Source organism: Meleagris gallopavo, chromosome 7 (assembly GCF_905368555.1).
Source record: "Meleagris gallopavo chromosome 7, MGAL_WU_HG_1.1, whole genome shotgun sequence".
NCBI classification, from domain to species: domain Eukaryota; kingdom Metazoa; phylum Chordata; class Aves; order Galliformes; family Phasianidae; genus Meleagris; species Meleagris gallopavo.
This window is the reverse complement of record NC_139410.1, coordinates 1,460,088-1,482,351: the sequence shown is the minus strand read 5'-3', so window position 1 is coordinate 1,482,351 and position 22,264 is coordinate 1,460,088. Positions and strand designations below refer to the sequence as shown.

General features: G+C 44.8%; 2 protein-coding genes across 9 annotated transcripts in view; one reads left to right on the top strand and one right to left on the bottom strand.

The window, feature by feature from the left end:
- The window catches only part of MYO1B (myosin IB), a 123,002-nt gene extending 115,616 nt beyond the window's left edge, over positions 1 to 7,386 (top strand). For all 8 annotated transcript variants that reach the window (XM_085227863.1, XM_085227859.1, XM_085227858.1 and 5 more), the window contains 3 exons: positions 1,190 to 1,342; positions 2,258 to 2,385; positions 5,753 to 7,386. In XM_085227863.1, the coding sequence (XP_085083989.1) occupies positions 1,190 to 1,342; positions 2,258 to 2,385; positions 5,753 to 5,876 (405 nt within the window). In that variant the 3' untranslated portion in view covers positions 5,877 to 7,386. The remainder of the gene's footprint in view (positions 1 to 1,189; positions 1,343 to 2,257; positions 2,386 to 5,752) is intronic.
- A 9,378-nt stretch (positions 7,387 to 16,764) lies between these two features.
- Positions 16,765 to 17,598, bottom strand: TSSK6 (testis specific serine kinase 6). The gene has a single exon (XM_003207434.4). It carries the CDS (start codon positions 17,596 to 17,598, stop codon positions 16,765 to 16,767), a length of 834 nt encoding a protein of 277 aa, XP_003207482.1.
- Between the last annotated feature and the right edge of the window lie 4,666 nt (positions 17,599 to 22,264).

The following is a 22,264-nucleotide window of genomic DNA, read 5'->3' as shown; positions in this document are numbered from 1 at the left end:
AAGCCATGCTTGGGCATACATTTTTCAGTGGCTTTTCCAAGCAAAAAACGCATCTCATTAACTGGCAACAGGCTGTACTGAATCACAACTAAATGCAGCCTTTGTGATAATCTTTTCTGTTTGTCAATTGAAGAAAATAAATATTGAGAAAATATTGTTAGTGTTGAAATATTTGAAAAACATCTTTCAAATTCATGTTGATCACATTCTAATATGTTTTAAAACCACGAGCGGCAGACTTTGCTAACTGTGCCCACCTTCTGATTGATATCAAAATTATTATTATTTTTTTGGAATTAAGAGGCAAGTTGATAATATCATTTAAATAGAGCTGTTAAATATGCAGTGCCAAGACAGAATTTACTTTGCATTTAAATTATATTTACTGAAACAGGAAGCATTGTTCTCCTGTCGTAGATATAACTGTTGTCACTGTATCTGTCTAAATATTCCAACTAGTAGATCTCAGTTCTAAGATGTAAGTGTCATTTATGCATTTGTAGGAGTGAAATTAGGTTGACTGTTGTTGATGCCAAATCAATTTTTCAGTGTGGAGGGGAGTAATTAAACGAAGACAATATCTTTCCTGAATTGGCACAGGAGACAGTGCTCAAAGTTACAGTAATAATAATAATGAGCTATGGGTCTGTGTGCTTTAGACAGAAATGTCTTAATGGCTAAGATTTTTTTATTTAAAGTTTTCCAGGAGAAGAAACTACGTAATTGAATTATCGTGATGTTTTACAACAGGTCTACACCAAACATAAGCTGCCCTATTTGAAGCTTTGATTTTAAATACATTCTTAAAACATACATTTTTGTATCTGTTATGTTTTTAAGGATTTATTTCTTACACGTTCAACCGTTTTCTGCATGAGAAATGAGGTTATTCTGATTTGTGGTTCCGGACTTTATTTCCTGGATTTTATAACTGTAAGCTGATAATTAAAGAAACTGTTTATATCTGAGCATACGTGCCAAAATGAGCTAAGCTTCTCAATCTATAATTAGACACACAAATAAATTTGACCTAATTTTAACTCATCTGCAGTTTTTGCTGAACAACTAATGTTGGTGTTTACTTAAATGGGCCAAACTTATCAACTCCGTGAACGATCTGTAGTCTAAGTGGGTGCTCAGTGAAGCCCAATTCCCTCTTTGTGTAGACAAAAAATTTGTTTTTTCACAGGCTACGTCCAGGATTTTCTTATTAACCAAAAACAATGTTCTCCTTGCGGATCAAAAGTCGGGGAATATCAAGTCGGAGGTTCCACTGGGAGATGTTACCAAAGTGTCCATGAGTTCCCAGAATGATGGCTTCTTTGCAGTGCACCTCAAGGAGGTTGGTTGTGACTTCATCACATAGTAATTAATATGCTTCTTTGATGCATAGCAATATAAAAATGGCTTACTGGCTGTCTTGTAGCATCTGGTTAAATGGATTAGCCTGAAGGTTGAGACTGCTTTTTTTTCTCTTTGCCCCGTCTGCAGAAATGCTGATTTAAAACTCCTGTTTTCAAATAGGAACAGTTACTACATCCTGAATGATAATTTAATTGTGAACATTTTTCACTGTAGCCTCGCTTGGGTTAGCATTTTCCGTTAATATAATGAGCCTTTGATCTGCTGCTTATACCTAGTGACAGTGTTTTCCTTTCTAGCTGCTTGTGTAGTTCTTCCTGACACGCCAGCAGAATGTTTCTCTCTTCTTTTTGTAATTCTGGGAAATCCACATTATGGCACAGCTCAATTGGTTACTCAGGTCCAAAGGAGTTACTTCAGTGCTATATTTACTTCTCAGCGCTGTCAGTATTGCTCTGCTAAAATCATTAAGCTGGCATTTGTATTCTGGCTTAAATGGATTTGAGGAATGCTATATAAAGTGTCTTTTCATACTGACCACCTTCTTCCAAATGATGTGGTGTTAATTGGTTCTTGTTCCTTCCTGGAAAAGAAATGTGAACTTGCTGTGGCATGGCCAGAAGAGGGAGACAGAAACACCACAGTGTTGTTGGACAAGGGATGGTGACTTTCCTTTAGGCTGAGGAGGACTTTTTATTATTATCAACAAGTTTACAGTTTATTTGAGACTGAATTGTATTTTGAGCCTCAGCACTGCACAGCATCCCCATTTAATTTACAAGACTTATTTGACTGCAGTAGGAGAACTCCTTGTAAAGCATCCTGCTTTGTTGCCATTTAATGTTTTGCACACTTCAGATTTTGGTCATCCTAACCACTCCTCTTTATGTTCCAGGGCTCAGGAGCAGCTAGCAAAGGGGATTTCCTGTTCAGCAGCGATCACCTTATTGAAATGGCCACTAAACTTTACCGCACTACTCTCAGCCAAACCAAGCAGAAGCTCAACATTGAGATTTCTGATGAGTATGTTTCTTGTTTGCATTTCTTTCATTGCTATGTGTTAAGAAGTCAAGCATCTAGTGTTAGAGAAACAGAACACTGCTTCGCAATTACTACTTCTCTCGACCGAGCGCGGATAAATAAGGATCCAATTTTCAATAGATACTCATCTCTAGTATTCCTCATGGCTCCTATTTTCTCTAAAGTCAATAGAGAAAATGTCCGTAACATAGTTTCAAGTAGAGCTGTGAAGCAGAAATGCTGCTTGAGAGACAATGGAGAGATGCTACGTTTGAGGAGACTCTTTCATGTGTGAAATGAGAGCTTCACATACTCCTATGAGACATTTATCAATTAATTAGAATGGACATCGTGTGCCAGGTTCCTGTGAAAACAACAAAAGCGCACATAGCAGCAGCGCTAGTAGTGTAGGTCCATGAAGCTCAACCTTTTTTATTCTGATGGTGAAAGATATATTGTTCAACTCCTCCTTACGGAATTTCGGTCATCAGTTGTTGGTCTTTTGGTTTGGTGGTTGTTTGAGTTTTTTTTGCTTAGTTGTTTCATTTTGTTTCTTGGTAGATTTTTTTTTTTTTTCTGTTTTATAAATAGATTGTATCTCAAATTAGAATTTCTTTTTACTTGATTCGGGTTCATATTTTGACCTTAAGTGAGATCTGAATTTGCAGTGTTTATAGTCATGGACTAAAGATATTTCTTTCTGTGTGGCCTCATGAATTCTGTCCCATAGGAGTCTATCACTTAGCCCACCACTGTTCTGCATATAGTCTGTTGTGTGAAGCACCTCCTGATTTCAGTGGTGTTGATTTAGTGGATTTGTTCATTTTTAATACGGAAGAACGTTTGGAAACCTTTAACAGTAGCAAAATAATTTTTTTGCAGGTGAAAATGTAATCTTTTATCTATTGTACAGCACTGATAGCATTCTAGAGCTCAGGCGGTGATAAAAATTTGTATCTGATCAGCTTTGTGGATTTATATAATGACTGATTTTGCTGTTTCCTTGAAAATGACATCTGCCATTTTCCAATGTTCTGCTGCCAGATGTGATTTATTTCATTTTTGCTGAAGTGAGTGATTTTTTTAGCCTCCACAAGCGTTGTGACTGTCCCTGCTAAGTTACTAGTTCAGTGATTGCTATAAAGGAATAAACTGGAGTGCAATCTAAGTGTGCAGTGCACTAGTCTGGCCTTCCAGCCTGGGACTGGAAACTAGTTTGCTTTCTGGAAGTCTTGTGTTTTGGGATGTGGTTTGGTTACTTGCTTGGGAGACTAATTTCAATCAAGCCTGTATTGCTCTCGAGTTTATCCAGACTAAATAGTTTTCAGTTTTGTTTGTTCTCTTTGCTGTCAACAGAGATGACTGTTCAGTGCGTTACTCTTGCTGTGTGCCAGAGTTTAGTTACAGGCCAAACTAGGAATTGAGGAGAAGACGTGGCCACGCTTTGACTACTGTGCACTACTTTTTGGGGAGAGAAGTTATAAAACCAAAAGTGCTGTTGATCCAGGAGTGTGTTGAGTCAGTGTTGACACATGTTTTTGGAGCAGTGACTCAGGAGCAGAGCCAGCTGTATCAGAAGTTGCATTTTGCCTGCCAGCGCTACCGGCACGCTTGTTGGCAAGGCTTTGGAAGACTGATGAAAGTCAGAGGAAAATGCATTGTTGATGACAAGAGGTGGTGGGTCTGAAACCAGCTCCCATTTTGTGGCTGCCTGCATGGCAGGGAGCGCAGAACAAGTTAATTTTGGAGCCTGCTGTTGGGCAGGAAAGCAGGGCTGTGGGGCAACACGGCACGGCCGCTTCCTCCCCTGGGCCACGCCGTCAGCTTGATTTGTGGCTTCCGGATGGAGGACAAATTCTTTGAAGTTTTTGGCCTCTGCTGGAGGACATTTTAAGGATGCAAAAAGGGAAAATCGGCTGTTACAGAGGACTTTTTAGGTCAGTGACTGCTGCATGTGAGCCAAAAAGCAGCGCTGCCCTGTTTATTGCTTTTCATCTTGCTATCCCGATCAGTGAGAAGTGTGAGGCTGTTGGTGAGCGTGTTGGTTTTTTTAAAGCAGTTCTTCAAATGCACTGAAACTTCTCATCCAGTTTAACAAGAAGTGTCAAATCCCGATTAATTTTCCCTGGGCTATAGGATATTGCTGAGGAGGAAATGAGTTTTCCTAATTGCTGAGGCTGTGAGAGCTAAGTAGCTACAAGAAATAGGAAGGCAGCTAAAATGCTGGTTTGTTCTGCAGCACATTTCCGACATGCCAGCAGGAAGGCGCTCTGTGGGCCTGGGAGTCTCAGCTATAAAACACATTTAACAGCATTTTCCCTGTTTATTGAGACATTCAGAGGCGCTGGCTTAAGGATTCAACACGTACCTCAGTTTCTGCTGAGCTTTTGAAATGCTACTCGGTAAAGCAGTCATCCTCAGCTGAGCGTTTGTGGCTTTTTGTGTGATCGAAGCCATCTCCTCATGGGATGTGGCTTCTGCTGTGCTTTGCTGAGCTTCTAAGTCACAGGGATGTTGGTCTTTGAGGGAATTAACAGATGTCTGGAACTTACTCCAGTTTAAAGATGTACATGTATTCAGTTTATCCACCTTCAAGTGGGAGAACTGTTTATTTTTCTTACAAAGAAGGTGTAGCTATGATTAATTTCCTTGTTGTATGGTGAGAAAGTAACAAGATATTGCATCCGTATTTGTTGCTTTCCTTTCTGGTTTTATATATATTGCTTTATCAAACAAACAAACCCAAAACCACAGTTTTAATTCTTTCCTTTGATTACGGGGCAGAAGAGTCTAGTTTTCAAAGGTACCTAAGTCACTGACATATTGTAGATAACTGAAAATAGGGTATAAATAATGGACCAAAAATGGTAAAATACTTTGAATTATGCTTTCAAGTTCCTTTCTAATTATATTACCTTGCTTTGTAAAAATTCCCAAGGATGCAATATCCAGTGTCACAGAATCATAGAATGGCTGCCGGGGGTCCCGTTCAACCTGGCCTCAAATACCTTCAGGGATGGAACATCCACAGCCTCCCTGGGCAGCCTGTTCCAGCACCTCACCGCTCTCTCTGTGACGAACTTCCCCCTGATGTCCAGTCTAAACTTTCCTTCCTGGAGCTTAAAACCATTCCCTCTTGTCCTGTCGCTGTCTTCCTTAGTAAAAGGTTGATTCCCTTCCATTTTATGATCCCCTTTTAAATACTGGAAGGCTGCAATGAGGTCTCCTCACAGCCTTCTCTTCTCCGGAAGCCTTCTCTTCTCTGGTGTCTTTTTGTAGTTAGAGCAGTGGATGGAAGAAAGGCCTTCAAAAAGACTTCCTGTGTATTCCTTCCACCTTTCACTAACATGCATTTTATTCCCTCTCTTAGGTTTCTGGTCCAGTTCAGACAAGACAAAGTGTGTGTGAAGTTCATACAAGGCAGCCAGAAAAATGGCAACGTCCCAACTTGCAAACGAAAAAACAATCGGCTTCTTGAAGTGGCTGTCCCCTAACTGCAGCTGGTGACTCCCTTCCACGGACTTGTTTCTTTGTAATAGTGCAATTTTAGTCGTTTGGTTTTGCTGGTTTTATCCCTTTCTGGAGCTGTTGATGGCTAATAGCTTTAGAAGCCCTTGGCAAAACATTGGATCGATTGACTTTTTAATCTTATCCGTCATGCCATAGTTTTAACCCTCAACATGCAGATCTTTACCCAGTGGGGCATTTTTACCAGCTGGCAAGTTACCTGTCATACCTGAATCATTCTCTTTGTTTAGTGGCCATATTTTAGTGCAGCATACCGTAAACCCACATATTAATGATAAATTACTCATATTCCTTAGTCTAGAGATCCACATACGTGACCTTGAGGCTTGGTGGCAACTTGTGCCCAGTGTCTTTATACCAACCCACTGTGGTGTTCTGATGGGCTCCTCCTTTGCCATCACCACTGCAGAGATGGGGGGAGCTGAGACCAGGCACCGACCCTTGTAGCTAACACTAGGACCTATGTAGCTCAATCCTTCATTACGTACAGCATGGGAACACCTAATTCTGCAAAACAAAAGGAACATGTCATTACCCAAGCAGCTACATGTATAATTTTTTAGTAAAAGACAAAAAAAAAAAAAAAAAAGCAGAAATTTTCAAACAGGGTTTTTAATTCGGTCAGATATTTGTAATGCCTTTATACAGCAAAAATAAGAATAAAATTAAAGAGGCCTATTTCACTCACAAAAGACACACAGTTGGAATCGTTTTCTGTTCTGCTTTTTTCTTTAAATTATCAGTTAAGATTAGAGCCTGAAAAACACCACAGTATTCATGACACAGTACTGCTAGGTATTTAAACTGCTTGTTACCAAGTGAAGGTTTTGGGCCTTTCCTTTAGATATTGGCATGTACAATGTGCAATAAAACACACACGACATTTTGTGAAAAATTATTTATAGTACATTTTTGTGTGCGAGAGAGGGTTGGTGCAGCCTGCATAGACAGTGTAGGGGTTAAAGAGTAGAGTTGTGTTGTTAATTTGCAGTTTCTTAGAGTGTACACTACAGTTTGGGAAGAATACTTAGAATTACAAGTTCCTGAATCTGAGGGTCTGTATATAAATTGGCATTACAGTAATAAAACTGTTTTAATTCTGTGCTGTTTGGTATTCCTATGTTGTAGCCATATTTTTGTACTCCAAGCTATTTTATATAACTTGTGTGCCTGACGTAAATGTGTGCACAGAAATACAATCCAAAAGCTGCGTTATAAACTTTCAGTGTAACTAATTGCACTTAATCTTTATAAGCCAGAAGCATTAGCTGAAATCTTTAAGAGGAGCTGTGTTTTTAAGATAGAAGTAACTACTCACGTGGAGGGCTTGTTGAATGTGGCTGTTTGCTTTGTTGATGTGAGGACAGCGGAGAAACCATTGTATTTTTGCAGTCTGAAATAGGACAGATGAAGACCCTGGGTCCCTGATGTGCAGTGCTGGAAGTCCAAGCATAAATAAAGGAAAGAAAAAGAAAAGTTCAGCGTCTCGTTACTCTCCTGGTGGTGAAGTTACGTAGCACTACTGGCTGTGAAGGCTCCTCTGTTGCTGTTGGCGCTCCGTGTTCAAACCATGTGCAGCAGCTGATACTCTGGTATTAATGCTGGCTTCCTCATCAGTCTGAAACAAAACAAAAAAAAAAGGTTGTTCTGGGTTGTATTGCATCTCTCTTTGGGATTAAAGTAGATGAGTTTGCTGTAATTTTAATGCAAAGCAATTGTTATAGCTGGTTACTTAGTGTTGCTGTTAGAAATCCATACACAGGATGTGGAAAGGTGGGAGTGCTCAACAGGCACGTTTTCCAAACTGTGACAAAATCATAGAACGACAGAATTGTTTGGGTTGGGAGGGACTCTGAAAGGTCATCTGGTCCAACTGTCCTGCAATGAACAGGGACACCCGCAGCTCCATCAGGTGCTCAGAGCCCCTCCAGTCTGACCTTGAGTGTCTCCAGAGATGGGCTGTCCACTTCTACTTCTTCATTATGATCCGAATTCGAACCCTTTTGTAAAAATTCTAACTGGCTCAGTCAAATGATCGAGTAAAATTTGAAGCGTTTCCGATGCTTTATAATTAAAGATAGCTAGAAAGGAAGTCTTACCATCAAGTTGTAATGCAAAATTAGGATACCTCGAAGTAATTATTCCACTTAAGCCATAAGAAGACTACACGTAACTGCAAGGTTTAAATCTCCTACATCCTGTGTTAAGATTCCTGCCTGGTAAGGACTGAGGGTTTGTAGAACCCTTTTGAAGAACTTTTAAGACCTTGCAGTAAGAACCACGAATTTTAAAATGAATGCAAACAGAGGAAAACGACAGTCAAAGCCTTATGTGCTCCTGTAGTTGTTTGCAGGTAGGAAGTGAGAGAGTTTAGATTACATCCATCTGGATGTTTATCTCATGAAATGAGGGTATTGCAGGGTAGGATTAGGGTATTTGACCCATGAAATCAACCCCATCCCAGCCTGACCCACACAAATCCCTTTTACTTTTCCAATCTCGGCAGCAGGTTGTGATAGCCGTACTGGGGTCCTTGCTTTGTTTTCTGTTGTTTTATTTCTTTTCCTGGAGCTTTACTATTTTGGCCTTGCCTATTAGTCTGTATGTTGTGATAGTCGCCGTTTGCCACCGAAATGTCTCATAACGTACAGACTGAGTGTTGCTGAACCGTTTGGATATGCCAGTTGAGCTGTGACGTTTTGATGTTCAGATTTAAGTATCTAGGATGTTGGAGATGAAAATGCAAGGTCAGCTTTTCTTTCTTTTCCTATGTATTCTTTTATCACCTATCAAACTGAACTGTAGAAACAAGACAATTACTCCTGTGGTGCTAACCTTACACATCTGAAATTTTATTCGTAAATTTCTATTTGCTATCTGAAAGCTGGGCAAGGAGCCTTAAAAAAAAGAAATTTGTTTTTTGATTTCTTGAAAATTTCCAGAACCAAATAAAAAGCAGTTCCCAGACCTATGCTTTCTCTTTATCTGTATCTTCCTTACTGGCTTACCAGCTTCAATCCTGCTCCCCTGTGCACAGGGGTGAGCTGAGCATGCAAACTTCAACTTACATTGAGTTAGGAAAGTGTGGGAGCATTGTGGTTGCCTGTGGTTATGATCAGTGATGAAACTGTCCTCAAAGATTCTAAGAAACAAATTCCCTCTGTCCTTCACCCCAATTCTTTAAGACATTGTCATCTGATTGTGAGCCGACTCGTTTCCTCCTGTCCTCCTTTCCTCTTGCTTTGATGTCCTGTGGTAATGGAGAGAGGTGTATGTCTCAAGTGTGAAGCAGCCATTTACTTTCTTCAGGTTATTTTCTTCCATTATCTACCTCCGCCAAGATGCTGGCATCTTGGTTTCAGCTGAACATATAAGAAATGTTCTATTTCCCTTCTAACCAAGAGCTGTTTCTAATGAAAGGTGCTTTGTTCCCTTTCAAACTGATTTGCTGGCTCTATCAGTATCATCAGTGTTTCCCGAAACTCCAACACAAAGCAAAAGCAAAGCCTGAAACATGAAAAGCTTCTGTTGCTGTGAGTTCTCTCCCTGTTCTGTCTGTCTCTGTTAGAAAAGCACTTGAAGCACGGCTGTGATGAGGTCCCTGCTGGCCTGATGCACTGCGTGGCTCTGCTGTCTGCCTGCCCTTCTTGTAGCCTGCAAGAAAGAATTACGTTGCAGCACAAACCATGTGGTTTTAAACCCCGGTGCCAAAAGGAGGGAGCTCATGTATATACAGACACAGAGAAGCTCAAAGTAGCTGTGGATGCTCTCCCCTGGCTGTTACTTGGGTGCGTGCTGCCATAGGTGTGGAATGGGACCTTGGTGTAAGTTTAACCATGAAGGCTCTGGGTGTGATGCTGTCTGATCGAAGCCACCATCACTTGTGGATTAGCATCTCATTTTTAGTAATGGAGCCCAAAAGTTGTGGATGAGCTTTTAATTGCAATGAAAGGTCCTTGTGAGTGATTGCATCCTGTATCTCTTCATGAAGATTTCTTATATGAGTGTGGGCTTGTGATGGCAATTGTCCAAGTTTTCATTAGCTTTATGGCAGTTCTGTAGGAAAAGGAAAAATCAGCTGTTTCTGGTATAGGAAAAAGCTTTTGAGTTTAAACTAATAGCAGAAACTTACTGCAACGTGAATACATAATTGTTCTCAGCTAACACCCAGCCTGTTACTGGCACAAATGTGTTCTCTCCTGTCTGAAGGCAGTGTTTTGGAAGTGCTGTTAGATGGATATCATGTCGTGTTCGTCATGTGCTAGGCTCCCAAGCACTGTGTTGTTCTGGGATGTGGTTCTTGATCCTTCTCGAGTGGTTTTCTCCCTCTGTTGAGGTGGAGGTAAGATTTCTTAAGGTAAAGTGAAACAAATGGGAAAGGAAGGAGGACTGTAAGCCAGGAAAATGTCAGTGTGTAAATGAAGAGGACCACATCCACCCAGCACCTTGTGCCAGGGATGCTCTTTGGGGTCAAGCGACCTGCTTGGGACACATGGTGAGTGATCCAGTTCCCTGCCCAGAGCAACAAAGCAAACCCTTCTCCCCCTTAGAGAGCCAGAGCTGCTCTGAAGTGTTCGGCGCCTTTTTAAGCTTCAGCTGCATCTTCAGGCTCTTCTGCAGAAATGGGGTGAGGAAACCCTTTCCAAAGACGACAGCATTTCTTCTTCAGCTGCCAGACCCTGGGATGCCGTGGGTGGGGACCGGCAGTGTCCTCCAGGAAGAGCAAAGCCCTTTGTGGACTCGCTCTATTTTCGTTTCTGTGCTATAGAAGACTTGCACAGTGCTAATCCTGGCCTTTGGCAGTACTGGAGGCATCCCTTGGTGTGGCTTTCTCCTCATGCTTGGCATTGCGTTGCCAGATGTTCCCTTCTCCCATGTCACCCAGTGAGTCCCACAGACCCTTTCATGTGAGACCCATCCCTCTGCTGGGGCACAGGGAATTTCTTTTAAAGTAGTGTGTAAATAAGAATAAAAAGGTTTTGAAAAGGGATCGGAGCAAAACGGGGATTCAAATCCAGAACCTTTAAGTGCTCTGTCTTGCTTAAGCACAGGGCCACAGTCCACGTACCCAGTGCAGTTCTGGTTTTGGTAGTGGGGGCTGTCCTCTGTGATGGACAAGCTGCTTCCCATGGAGATTATGCCCAACATTTGCCTGTGACTGGCAGAGGAGTGATTTCCTCCTGCTCCTATGCTGCCTGAACTGTCACACCACGGTGTTCAGGTGGGGATTGGTTTGGGGTTAGCACCACAGCATCTGTCCAATGATCACAGCTTTGGCCAGCTGTGGGGAACCCAAACTCGCAAGGCAGAAGGCAGTGGGAATGTGGACTGCTGTGTGATAGCACTGTATATGTGAGGATTAGGAAGAGAAGTTTAAGAGGAATACAAAATTAATGACTGTGCAAAACCTTCCCCTTCTCCAGCTGATGTTAAATCCTCGTTGTCTCCACGGGAGCCTGAATCTCTCCGTTCTCATGCAGGTTTCTATGCAGACACGAAACTGATCATTAGAGCGCTTCCAGCTGGGATCATAATGTCATTTCCTCTGCTATTTGCTTGGATTCCTTTTTCATATCTTCCCATCCCCTTCTCAGATTTATTGAACAACCGCTCTGTGAATTTACACACTACCTACAAAGGCTGTCTGGCGAGGTTTCCTATGGTGTCCGGAGCCTCCTGCGCACCGAATATAGAGCTGGTGCACACAGCTGGAACATAGCAGAGGAGCATGCACCTCTTTTCCTGATCTGCAGATGCAGTATTGATGTGAGCATGCTGCTGGCACTCTTCAAGGCCCAGATCCCATCCCCTGTCCTTAGGGATGTGACGTATCAATTGAGGCAGCTCGGCGATGCCTGGAATGTGCTACCAGCAATGCACTGTGCTCTGCTTGCAACAGCACAATGTTTCCTCTCCCAGCCCCTCCGAGTAAGCTCAAAGCGCAGAGGTATGGCTGTAGCTTTCGAGTCTTTGAATCTGCTTCCTACGTGCGCTTGGATAACGGATGCGAGGATGGAAGCAAGAAGAAACGCGCTGCTGGCATGCGTTGAAAGCTGCCTCTGCGGGTCCAGATGTTCTAAATCACATGTGGAGAAGTGTTTGTGGTCAGATGCTGTTTGAAACCGATTGTTGATAGCCTCCTGAGACAGCCTGTGACAAATTGTAAAATAAAAAAGCTAAAAATAGCATAGTTATTCCCTGGAAAAGCAAAGTTCCCACAATTCAGCGAGCTGGGAAAATCGTTGAACTTTTTTTGGACACAATGTGCTGTTTTTTTGTTCTTCAGCCTTCCATGGGTCCCTGGGCTTTTTTATGACAGTCCGTCCTTCTTCTACCAGCTCGGAGGAACGTTTCCGGCCCCTGTTCCCACGTGGCAGCTGAATGGATGGCCCATTGATGGAGTCTCCCCATGCGCTGACTTTATGCTTTGTTCCCCACTGTTCCTGGCCGCTGTGGGTTTGTCATTGTGGAAGAGATTTCCATTTATCTGTGAGGAGAGCAAGCTCTCACGGCACGTAAGTGATAGAACTAAGACAGTCTCCATCCACCCACTATTGGAAAAGTATCCCCATGACCAGAACTACCCTTTGCTTGCTTTCTGTTTGTATGTCTTTGACAACGATTTCAGTTTCTGCCTTATTTTGGCATGAAATTGCAGCTTGGCAGCCATGTATTCTGTAGGGCTGTGGTGTTGACTCGCCGAGCATCTGACACACTGCTGTGCTCTCTTTGCAATCTGGGGCATGCAGCAAATTTAGGGGTAGAGTAAAACCGAAGAGACGGAGCAGAGTACAATTGAGAACGCGGGTGTTTTATGAGTGTTGCGGATGAAATATGTGCTGAGTTGCAGGTCTGAAGTTTGGATCCCGCATGACGTTTTGAGGATAGCGTTTGTAATAGATTCAATCTGCTGACAGGCTGGTTCTCCATTCCAAACCACCAGTGCAGTTGTCTCCACGAGAGCCTTCCTGCCAGGCGCTGCCTGCAATAGCATCTATTAAAAGATAGCAACTGATGTTTCTTTTTCTTCTGTAAAGATAAAATGGAATGTGTGGTGTGAGGAGAACGGCTGCAGTCACTTGTTTGAGCTCCTGCAAGGGAAAAGATGAGGAGCACAGCAGCAGCACCCAGCTCAGCTCTGTTTGCACTCGTGGCACTGCTTCCTTCCAGGTTCTGGAGCAGGAAGAAGCAGAGAAATGTCTCTCACTCACCATATGAATAATGTAAATAAATATGTATTTCTTTGTGGGTTTCCAGTAGGTCCAACCCTCCCGTGGGTCCTTCCTCCAGCAATTCTTTGGGTCCGTCGCTAGTAAATAAATGTGGCTCTCAATGTCAGGAAAGTTAATTGTCTGCATAATGTGCAGAGAGCAAAATTGCTTTTCAAGATTTATTCATCAATTACAGTTTGCCCTGGATGGTGTGGTTTGAACCATTCTCTGGACAGGGGAGAAGCATGTGAGATAGAAAGGGAGGCAACTTGTTCTCATAAACGACTTGCTGCAGACGTGCGTGATGGTGTGTTTTAGGTGTTCCAAGACAGGTATCCTATTAACAAGCTAACAAACATGCAAATGAGGAGCCAAGGACTATCATTGTATTTGAGACAGCAACGCATGTATTTTGCTTGTAATTAGTGAGTGTTGTCTGGTGTCTCCCGAGTGAGGCTTTTGCTCACCATCTCCAGTGTTAGTGAGCTGCATAAACCTCTCCCTCACCTCTCCCTTTCCTTTCCTCTCCTCCCATCCAATGCCAGAGTTAAAGCTAAAGCCAAGTCAGCTGCAGCGAGCCCTCAAGCTTTATTTTTAATTAAGGTTGTAATGGGAATGGCGTGTTTGTTCCCCTCTGGGGAGCATGCAGTTCTGAGTGCTGCGCAGTGCATGACCAACAAAGCGGCGTTGCCAGCTGTGCCTTGAGAGTGGGACATGGAGAACAGGCGAAGTGACCACACGGAGGAGCTGCTATCTGCTTTAAAATCGGTTAGCAGGATCCAGAGCATCTGGTGGAATCTGACCCCTTGGAAAGACACTCCTGTGAGGAAGCACGGGGCTCTGTGGTCTGTCAGCTCCCATGCTGGCTCTGATGACGCTGTTGTTGACCTTGTCTCATTACTGTTGTTTAACTGCCTTGCTAAGAGGCATTTAATTACTTTCCGATGTGTTAGCAGGGCTTGCTCTCGTTGTAGAGCACAGTGCGAGCTGTGCTGCCCAGAAATACTTCTTGTTGCTAGGAAATAGAGGAGGCAAACCGTGGTGTCCACTCTCAGTGCTGCCACCTTCAAATTACTTGGCTCCCCAGGAGATCTCTCCTGTGCCCACAGCATCTCTCGCTGAAGGGATGCGATCTTCTGAGGCTGGGAGGTGAATGCCAGCCATCGCAGGGAGTAGCTCTCCCTCCCAGCAGGGCCCTGGGAGCAGCTCCTGGGATGGCAGCACTGGGAAGAAACATCTGTCTGCTGATAGGAGCTCCAGGGGATGGATCCTGCTCAGCCTCTGCAGGCAGCCATGTCCCGTGCTGTGTGTGCCCTCCTGGCTGTGCTAAGTGCAGTCTGGAAATCTGAATCCTTTATTCAGCACTGGAAAAGAGCCATCTGCTTTTGTAGTGTACGCTCTTTTATTCGTTCATGAGATAGCATGAGATGGACTTGGAAGCAGTCGGAGAGAGAATTCACATGTCTTTCCAGGCCATCAAATATTGTTCAATTTCTTATCATCTCAAGCCAGATCCACGATCTGATCTGAAGTCTGGAGACCAGGGAAGTTTTAAACTGCAATGTGAAATGCAATCCTCTTGGCTGAGGTAAGGCAGTCAGTCTGCTCACCGTCACACAAGAGGATAAGATGTACCACCTGGTGCCCAGATTAATGTTTGCCGTGAAAACGAAAATGTGATTCTTGGAAAATTCATGTGTGAAACTACTTTTATTTTTATTAATTATACTTATATCTTGAACCATTTCATTATATCGAATGTGCTTGCCCCCTTTCTCCTTCCATTGTCTCCACTTCTTTCATTGGTGTGGAATGAAGCCCGTGTTTCAGGCCAAGTGCTGCTGGATTGAAACCACAGGGCGCCAGAAGGAAATCACTACTGTGCTGAACACGGGGATGATGTCTTTGGAATGGTTAATTCACTGATTAAATGGGGTAAAATTGCTTCAAGACACCTGAGAGCCACTCACAGGGATTCTAAGACACAGCTGTCACAACTTGAGCAGATCTCTGAGCCCACCTTTTGGAAACGTTGGAAATCCCACGAGATGGCAGTGCCTCAGACCTACAGATATTATTTCCTGTTTATAAAGGTAAGTTTTATGGCCTAAAGATCTCATTCACTTTTCTGCATTGCTAGAGAAGCTTTCGCACGCTCTGGTTTCTGGAGTGAGCTCTTTGGCACAGCTTTGGTGTAAGGTAACAATACCATGGAGTTGTCATCTTCAAATGGCTGCACAGCGGCACCTGCATGGTGCCCAGGGCCCTGTCAGAAGGAGGTAGGCAATATCCCTGTTTCAGTCATTGCAAGAGAAAGGCAAGGCAGGTGTTGGAGATGAGGGCTAGCAGGAAAAAGAGGCTTGAGCCTTGCTGAAAGTCTCACCACTGCAAAATCCGCCTCTATGCTTCCTGCATTCCTTTGATTTCTCTATTCTTTCCCATTCCCATCACCTGCTCCTCTTCCCAAGCCTCTTTCCCCAGCCACAGGCCTCAGGACACCCATTCTTACTCTGTGATGGGCTTTGCTGCTGCAATGAAGTTTTATTTTGCAGCTGAGAACAAAATAAATCGTCACTCTGGTGGTGGCAAAATTCACTGTAGCCCACGTGCTGAAAAGCCCTGGGCTGACTCTGCCCCCACATCTTGTTCTACTTAAAGTGCTGCTTTTAATAGACCCAAAATGTTTGTGTTACAAAAGATGTTTCCTTCTCCTCCAGCAGAACCACGTGGGCTCTGTTCGTTTCAGATGTTCCCTGCCAGGGCTGTGCTATGTTAGCTCACAGGGCACTAATGACATCGGGATTAGTGGACCACCCAACTGGAAAGTTTCCTTTTGACTTCAGCTTCAGTGGAAGCTTGCTTGGAACTTGTTGAGGGGCAACTTGAAAGATCTCATGAAAGCGCATTTCAGATGCCAGCTCCTACCTTTAATTAACCATCTGAAAGCTTGACAGCTGGGATATACAGTGGATTTGGGGAGGGATTGCACATTAATTGGTAACTTTGTGTGGGAGCTGGAAATCAGGTGTTAGAAAAGCACTTCTCTGTTACATTTTCCCCATTTCCCATTTCGGTGTTCCCCACTGCCACTGGCATTTCCTTCTAATCAGCTTTTTCTTGGCAGAGATTTCAAATGCTGGCAAGAATCAATATCTGCAAGATTTTGGTTGAAGACACACCAAAACTTTTGGCTTGGTAATGTTATTGGGTCATCTTCAAGGATTCTGCTGTAATCTTGGGTTTTTGAATAGTTCTGTGTAATCTAAAGCTCAATCACAGCTTGGTGGTAACCAAGGCCGCTGGTAGAGCTTGAACCCGGCCCCCTGTGTGACCAAGTAGCCAACTCTGGGCATAAGTAGCCCTATGGTGCTCTCTAACCCCCTCACTCAACAGTCAGCAGGGCTTGAAGCCAAACCCACAGCAGGCTCATTTATCTCCTTTGTGGAGGGGTTTGACAACCTTCTTGAGACCAACTCTGACCACGTTACTGACCACCACACAGTCTTGCCAGCACTTGAAGTTCAATCCTACTCACATTCCGCCACCCAAAACGATCGAGAAACTGCTAATGTGCTTTTCTTCTACAGCGTTTATTGTGCTAAAACGTGACTGCCATGCTGGGGTCTCCGGCAAGGACTGTCCCTCAGATGTCTCCTTTGAGCCAGCAGTTCTTGGCCACCTGCCCCGCGCCGGGCCGGCGTTCAGCACTGAAGTTCAGTAGCTGGGCGATGAGGGCCTGGCAGTGCTCTGGCAATGGGGGTGTTCCCGCTGGGTACAGGACCCCCTTTTTCTGTTGCTGGGGTATGCTGCGGATGTGCGTGTCATTGAAGGGCATGCGGCCAGTCACCATGACAAAAAACATCACCCCCAGGCTCCACATGTCAGATTTCTTGCCGTCGTAGGGGATGCCCATCAGCACCTCCGGGGAAGCATAGGCTGCTGAGCCACAGAATGTGGTGCACAGGTCCGGGTAGACGTTGACCTCTTTGCTGAAACCGAAGTCGGTGAGCTTGGCCCGGCGGCTGTCGGCAGTCAGCAGCACATTCTCACACTTCAGGTCCCTGTGCACCAGGTTGCGATCGTGCAGGTAGCGCACAGCCCCCACAATCTGTGCAAAGATGTCCCGGGCTTCAGGGACGCAGGGCATCTTGCCCATCTTCTGCACCAGCTGCAGAAGGTCGGTGGCTGCCGCCTCCATCACGATGTAGAGCTTCCCGTCGCACACCTCGATGAGCTCAAAGATGTGCACGATGTTGGGGTGACGGATCTTGCGTAGGATGGAGAGCTCCCGGGGCAGGAATTTGTACACGAAGGCTGGGGGGGCTTGTCGCCGATCCACCACCTTGATGGCCAGGGGGACTTTGTGTTTGGTAGAGGTGGCTGCTTTCACCTTTGAGAAACTGCCCTCCCCTAAGGTCTGACCCAGCTTGTAGCCCAGCTCATTGAGTGCCTTCTCGCCCGCACTGATTTTTGGCATGCTGGGTGATTACAGTGCGCTTTAGCAAAGCTCGTGTTTTGCTCCCGGGCTTCAAGACTTAATACATGGTGTGTGGCAGTGGTTGATCTTCACCTTCCCGTGTACAGGTGCCCAGTGGAAGTCAGGACTCACCCAGCATTGTGATGGAGTAGAGAGTTGTGGGGAAGTGTGATGTCAAGAGTGTGAGGTGGGTCCCCGTGGCTCTTCAGTGCCCCTGCATGGCTGTGCACATACAGGGGGAGAACACCCACTGCCCAATCACAGAACTGTTACGGTTGGAAAAGACCTCTAAGATCTTCTAGTTCAACCAAATATTTTACAGGTTTTTTTTTCCTTTTTCTGCCCTTCACTTGAGTTTTTGAAATAGGGGTTGTCCGATGATGAGAGTTTAAACATGAGTGGTCTGGGACAAGCAATCACCGCGGGGATCCGTGCCTCTCTTCTACAAGATACTGGTTGTATTAAAATGAGAAGCACACAGAGTGGCACAGGAGGGGGATTTTTTCCATCCTTAGCTATGAGCCACCTGGCCACATGTAAATATTTGGGTTTTGATTACAGTGTTGCAGGGAATGGTTTTCTAGGCAGCTTTCTAACTCTGTGAGGCATGGATGGGGAGTTTTATCCTTCATAAAGAGCAGCTCTTGAGCTTCCTGAACCTGGAACTGCGCTCCCTCTCTCTCAATCAGAATTGATAAACATGATAAAAACGAGGCATTATTTTGCTGTAAGCTGGGGCCCAGAGCAGGAATGGTCCTTCCTCCCTTTGCAGCACTCCTCATTCACAAGAATAGCTGCTTCTGGCCAGTGCCGCTTACACACCAGTGCCTCCCCGTGATGCACGCACTTCCTTTCTCACTATAAAAAGGAGCTTAAGACCACAAAATGTCTGTATTTCTGAATACAAGGCCAAATGCTATTTTTGATTTTTGAATATATGAGGGCTGCTCCAAAAGCAATGCCTCCTATTTTATTCTGTCAGCCCAGAGGCAGGCGTTGGTGGTATGGCGGTAGAGGTGGCACCTTCCTGACAACTGTTTTGGTGCTAGAATTCATTTGGGGCTGAGGGTCTCTTTCTGCTTAGGCCAGTAATATCTGCGCTGGGATTTCTGCCTTCTGAATGGTGGATTCCTGGCAATTCCATCTAGGCTGTGAATCATAACCACAGCAGGGGTTGGAGCTGTACTTCTCAGAGGAGTTGGGAGTTTGAGGTGACTAAACATAACTGAATGAATAAAGCAGTGTCTTTTCATAAAGGAAAAAGCTTACACCAGGCTTCCTTTCCCTTCTTGGTAGCAGTGTATCTCAGGAAAACGCCATCCTGAGATCTGACCGACGGGAGGATGTTTGTGTAGCTATAGCATAGTGGGAAGTTATGTCATAGGCATGTCCCAAAGCTTGCAGGTATGGGAAAGCTCTTTGAAACCCCCGTAATAACGTAACCCAGAAAAAGCCCTGTGCCGTCCACCAGCGGGTGCAGTACCTCCAAGGGGCCGGTAAAGCAAGGCCAGCTGGCAATGGGGACACAGCAGATCCTGCAGCAAATGCTCCCCCTCCTGTACACTGCCGGCTAAGCCGGCGGTACACGGGCTTGTTCTCTGCGATGCCGATGGATGACAGCAGAGGCTGTCTTGCAGCAGCTTCAGGCGCTTGTTGAAGAGGGTGTAGCCAGTAAAGGGCATTACATGATCGGTAAGTGCTCTCATTTTGTTAGCAATGTCATTTGCCCCCCATTTGCTAAGCTCTGTTCAGTGAGCTATTCACAGGTAATTGATCTCTGGCCTGTGTGATGTCTGAGCAGTTGGAAAAATGGGCCAGATCCCAGGAAAAGCACACCAGGCACAAGCTGTCTCGGAAGCTGAGGCGCAATGGCTACCCTTGATCCTTTTCTGCAGAATCAAACTGTGAAGTTATTTCGGGTACTGCTATTAAACGGACGTGGAAAGTCGAAGGAACAGAAGCAAAAGGAGCTAAGTGCAAAGCCTCACCTCTGAGTGTTTTATGGAAGCCGTGTGCGTGCACGTACAACTGCAGCCTGGGGTTTGCCATGGGCCCACAGCTCCTTCCTGGCAGCAACAGCAGCATTGGCACTGGAGAAAAACCAAGTCGCAGGTAGAAAGTTACGTTTGGTAATGGATTGCTGTTTGTTTTTGTTTTCTTCCTTGCATGTTTCAGGGATTGGTGTTGGCTTAAAATACTCTGGCTCTGATTTTTTTTTGCACCTTTGGTAGATGAGGGGATCAGATGTGATCCTTGCAGCTGTCTGCCCTCAGATCTTACCCATATCAGAGAATCACAGAATGGCTCGGGTTGGAGGGCACGTCAAGATCATTCAATTCCAACCCCCTGCCGTGGGCTGGTTACCACCCAGCAGATGAAGCTGCCCAGAGCCCCATCCAACCTGGCCCTGTGTGCCTCTAGGGAGGAAACATCCACAGCTCCTCTGGGCAGCTGTGCCAGTGCCACGTCTTGTTCAAACACAACAAATCTGTGCAGTTAGTTGCAGGACCAACAAGAGATCTCCTAGAAATTCACCAGGATGCACTGAACACCAAACAAAAAACGCTATGGACATCCATTTGATTACCTAAGCTTGTTCAGACATGAAAGAGAAACCTGAACCTGGCACTCCCAATGTGCCAGAAACATTTCTTCATGCAAATAAGAGTTTAAATCATGTGGGGGATACAAAATGTGAGGCAAGGATTTGGGAACTGGCGCATGGCAATGGGCCACATCACAATCCCTTGGGCAGCTTCTGAGCACCTCAGAAGATGCCAAGGGAGGTGAAGGATGGAAAGGGATAATTGGCTGACCTGAAGCATGTTGTTGCAGCTGGCATTGCAGAGTTTCACCTGCCAAATCTCAAGCCTGAAGGCAATCAGTGAGATTGAAGTGAGAGACAAAAGGGACCAATCCCACGGTTCAGGGAGTAGGGGGTTTTCCTGTTGGTTCCGTACCAAAATCCCTTTTGGAAGGGGTGAAGATTAAGATTTTATGCTTTCATACTTGCGGTAAGCCTGGCTTAACAGAGAGCTAGGGAAAATCAGCTGCCTAGGGCTTTTCATCAGCTTTTTCTCTTCAGCATTGGAGAGTCTAGTTGGAAGTGTCACTCCCTGAGTCTCCTAAGGGACTATTTTATTCCCTGATTTCTTTTGTGAGCTGTTTCAAGGATATATCTCAGAACGTGTTTCATAGTAAAATAATGCTTTGAGTTGAGCGAACCATAAGCACTGAATAAACTAGTAAAGAGCATTAATAAGTTTGGATATAATCAGAGCAGAGTGGGATGTGAGACTTGAAGAGCCCAAGAACTGCTGGGCATAGCTGAACGCAGCAGGGCCCTCTTGGGTTGTTGGAAATGGAGCTGCACGGTGATGGGGGTCAAGAGAAAACTGAGGAAATTAGAAGCTTTTATTACCACACTGAGTTATGGCAGTTAAATCCAAATACAATTAAGTTAGAAAAGCAGATCAGTGTTTTGTGGTTTAGCTATCCCAAATGAGTGCCACTGAAATCTCTTCCTTGTGCTGATTTACTTACCTGTCTGTGGAGAACCTCATTGCAGAGCATTATGTATTCAGAAGGAGGTTTACTTGTCTGGCACATACTGTAATTAATTTTTGCCCAATTAAGTGCCGCAGAGCTTTGTAATTAGGACATGACAGTCTATGGTATGCAAAGTTGGAAAGTTGCAAGTGAAAGAGTATGGCTACGGAGATGTGTACAAGGTATGGAAGCTGTGAGAGGCTGCTTTCATGATTTGCTCTCAAGATCCATGCTCAAATGCTTCCTAAGAAGCGCTTGAATCATCAGCCCGGTGAGAAGCACTGGTTGCTGGGGAGTGAATACAGACTTGGTTGCTCAAGTGGTAGGGTGTATCCTTCTGTAGAAGACCTTGCATTTCTTTTTTTTGTTTTGTTTCCTGGAAAACTGGGCTGCTGGCTGCATTGTACCTTTCCCTGAAATGACAAGTCCTTGGAAAGGAGAAATGCGGTGCTGTTCTTTACAGGGTAGAGGGCAGGGAGTGGAAGCACCATGGCATGACCATGCTGTGCTGATCAGATGATGTGTGCTTATGAGTCATCCACGCAGAGCCTTCTTGAGGGCAGGCGTTCATTACAAACACACATTTATGACCGATGCACTGTAGGTCTCATCATTTGCCACCTTCATTTATTCTAGGAACTAATTCTGGCTGACCGAATGGTGGGTTTTCCCACTGAGCACTGCTTGTGCTAAGGGAGGGCTTGGAGTTTGGCCTGGGATTTTTAATTTTCTTCCGATTCCCATACAACTCCTTTCCCCGCGCCTGATCTGAACTTTAAATCTAAACAACGTGCGGAGGGTGAGGAGCTCCCGAGTGAAGGTGGCAGTCTGCCCTCAGAAATGAAACCTGCCTAGTTCAAATGCTTCCAGGCGAGTCAGCCCCAGCAAGAAACAAATTGTTTTAACAATAGATTTAATTAGCTGGTGTTTGTACTCCTGCACAGCGTGGCGAGTCCCAGCGCACCTGCTGGCGGGCCTGTCTCAAAGCCCTGGCGTCTTCTGTGAAGGAGTGTGAGGAATGACTGAAGTGTTAAATAAGGACATCAGTAAGCGTGGCCGTTCCCTGCAGGCTGCTGGGAGCCGTGTGGAGAGGAAGGCAGCGCTGTCTTTTGCGAAA

Bases quoted from the DNA above. Each gene is read 5' to 3' on its own strand.
- TSSK6 (XM_003207434.4), bottom strand. From the start codon at position 17,598: ATGCCAAAAATCAGTGCGGGCGAGAAGGCACTCAATGAGCTGGGCTAC.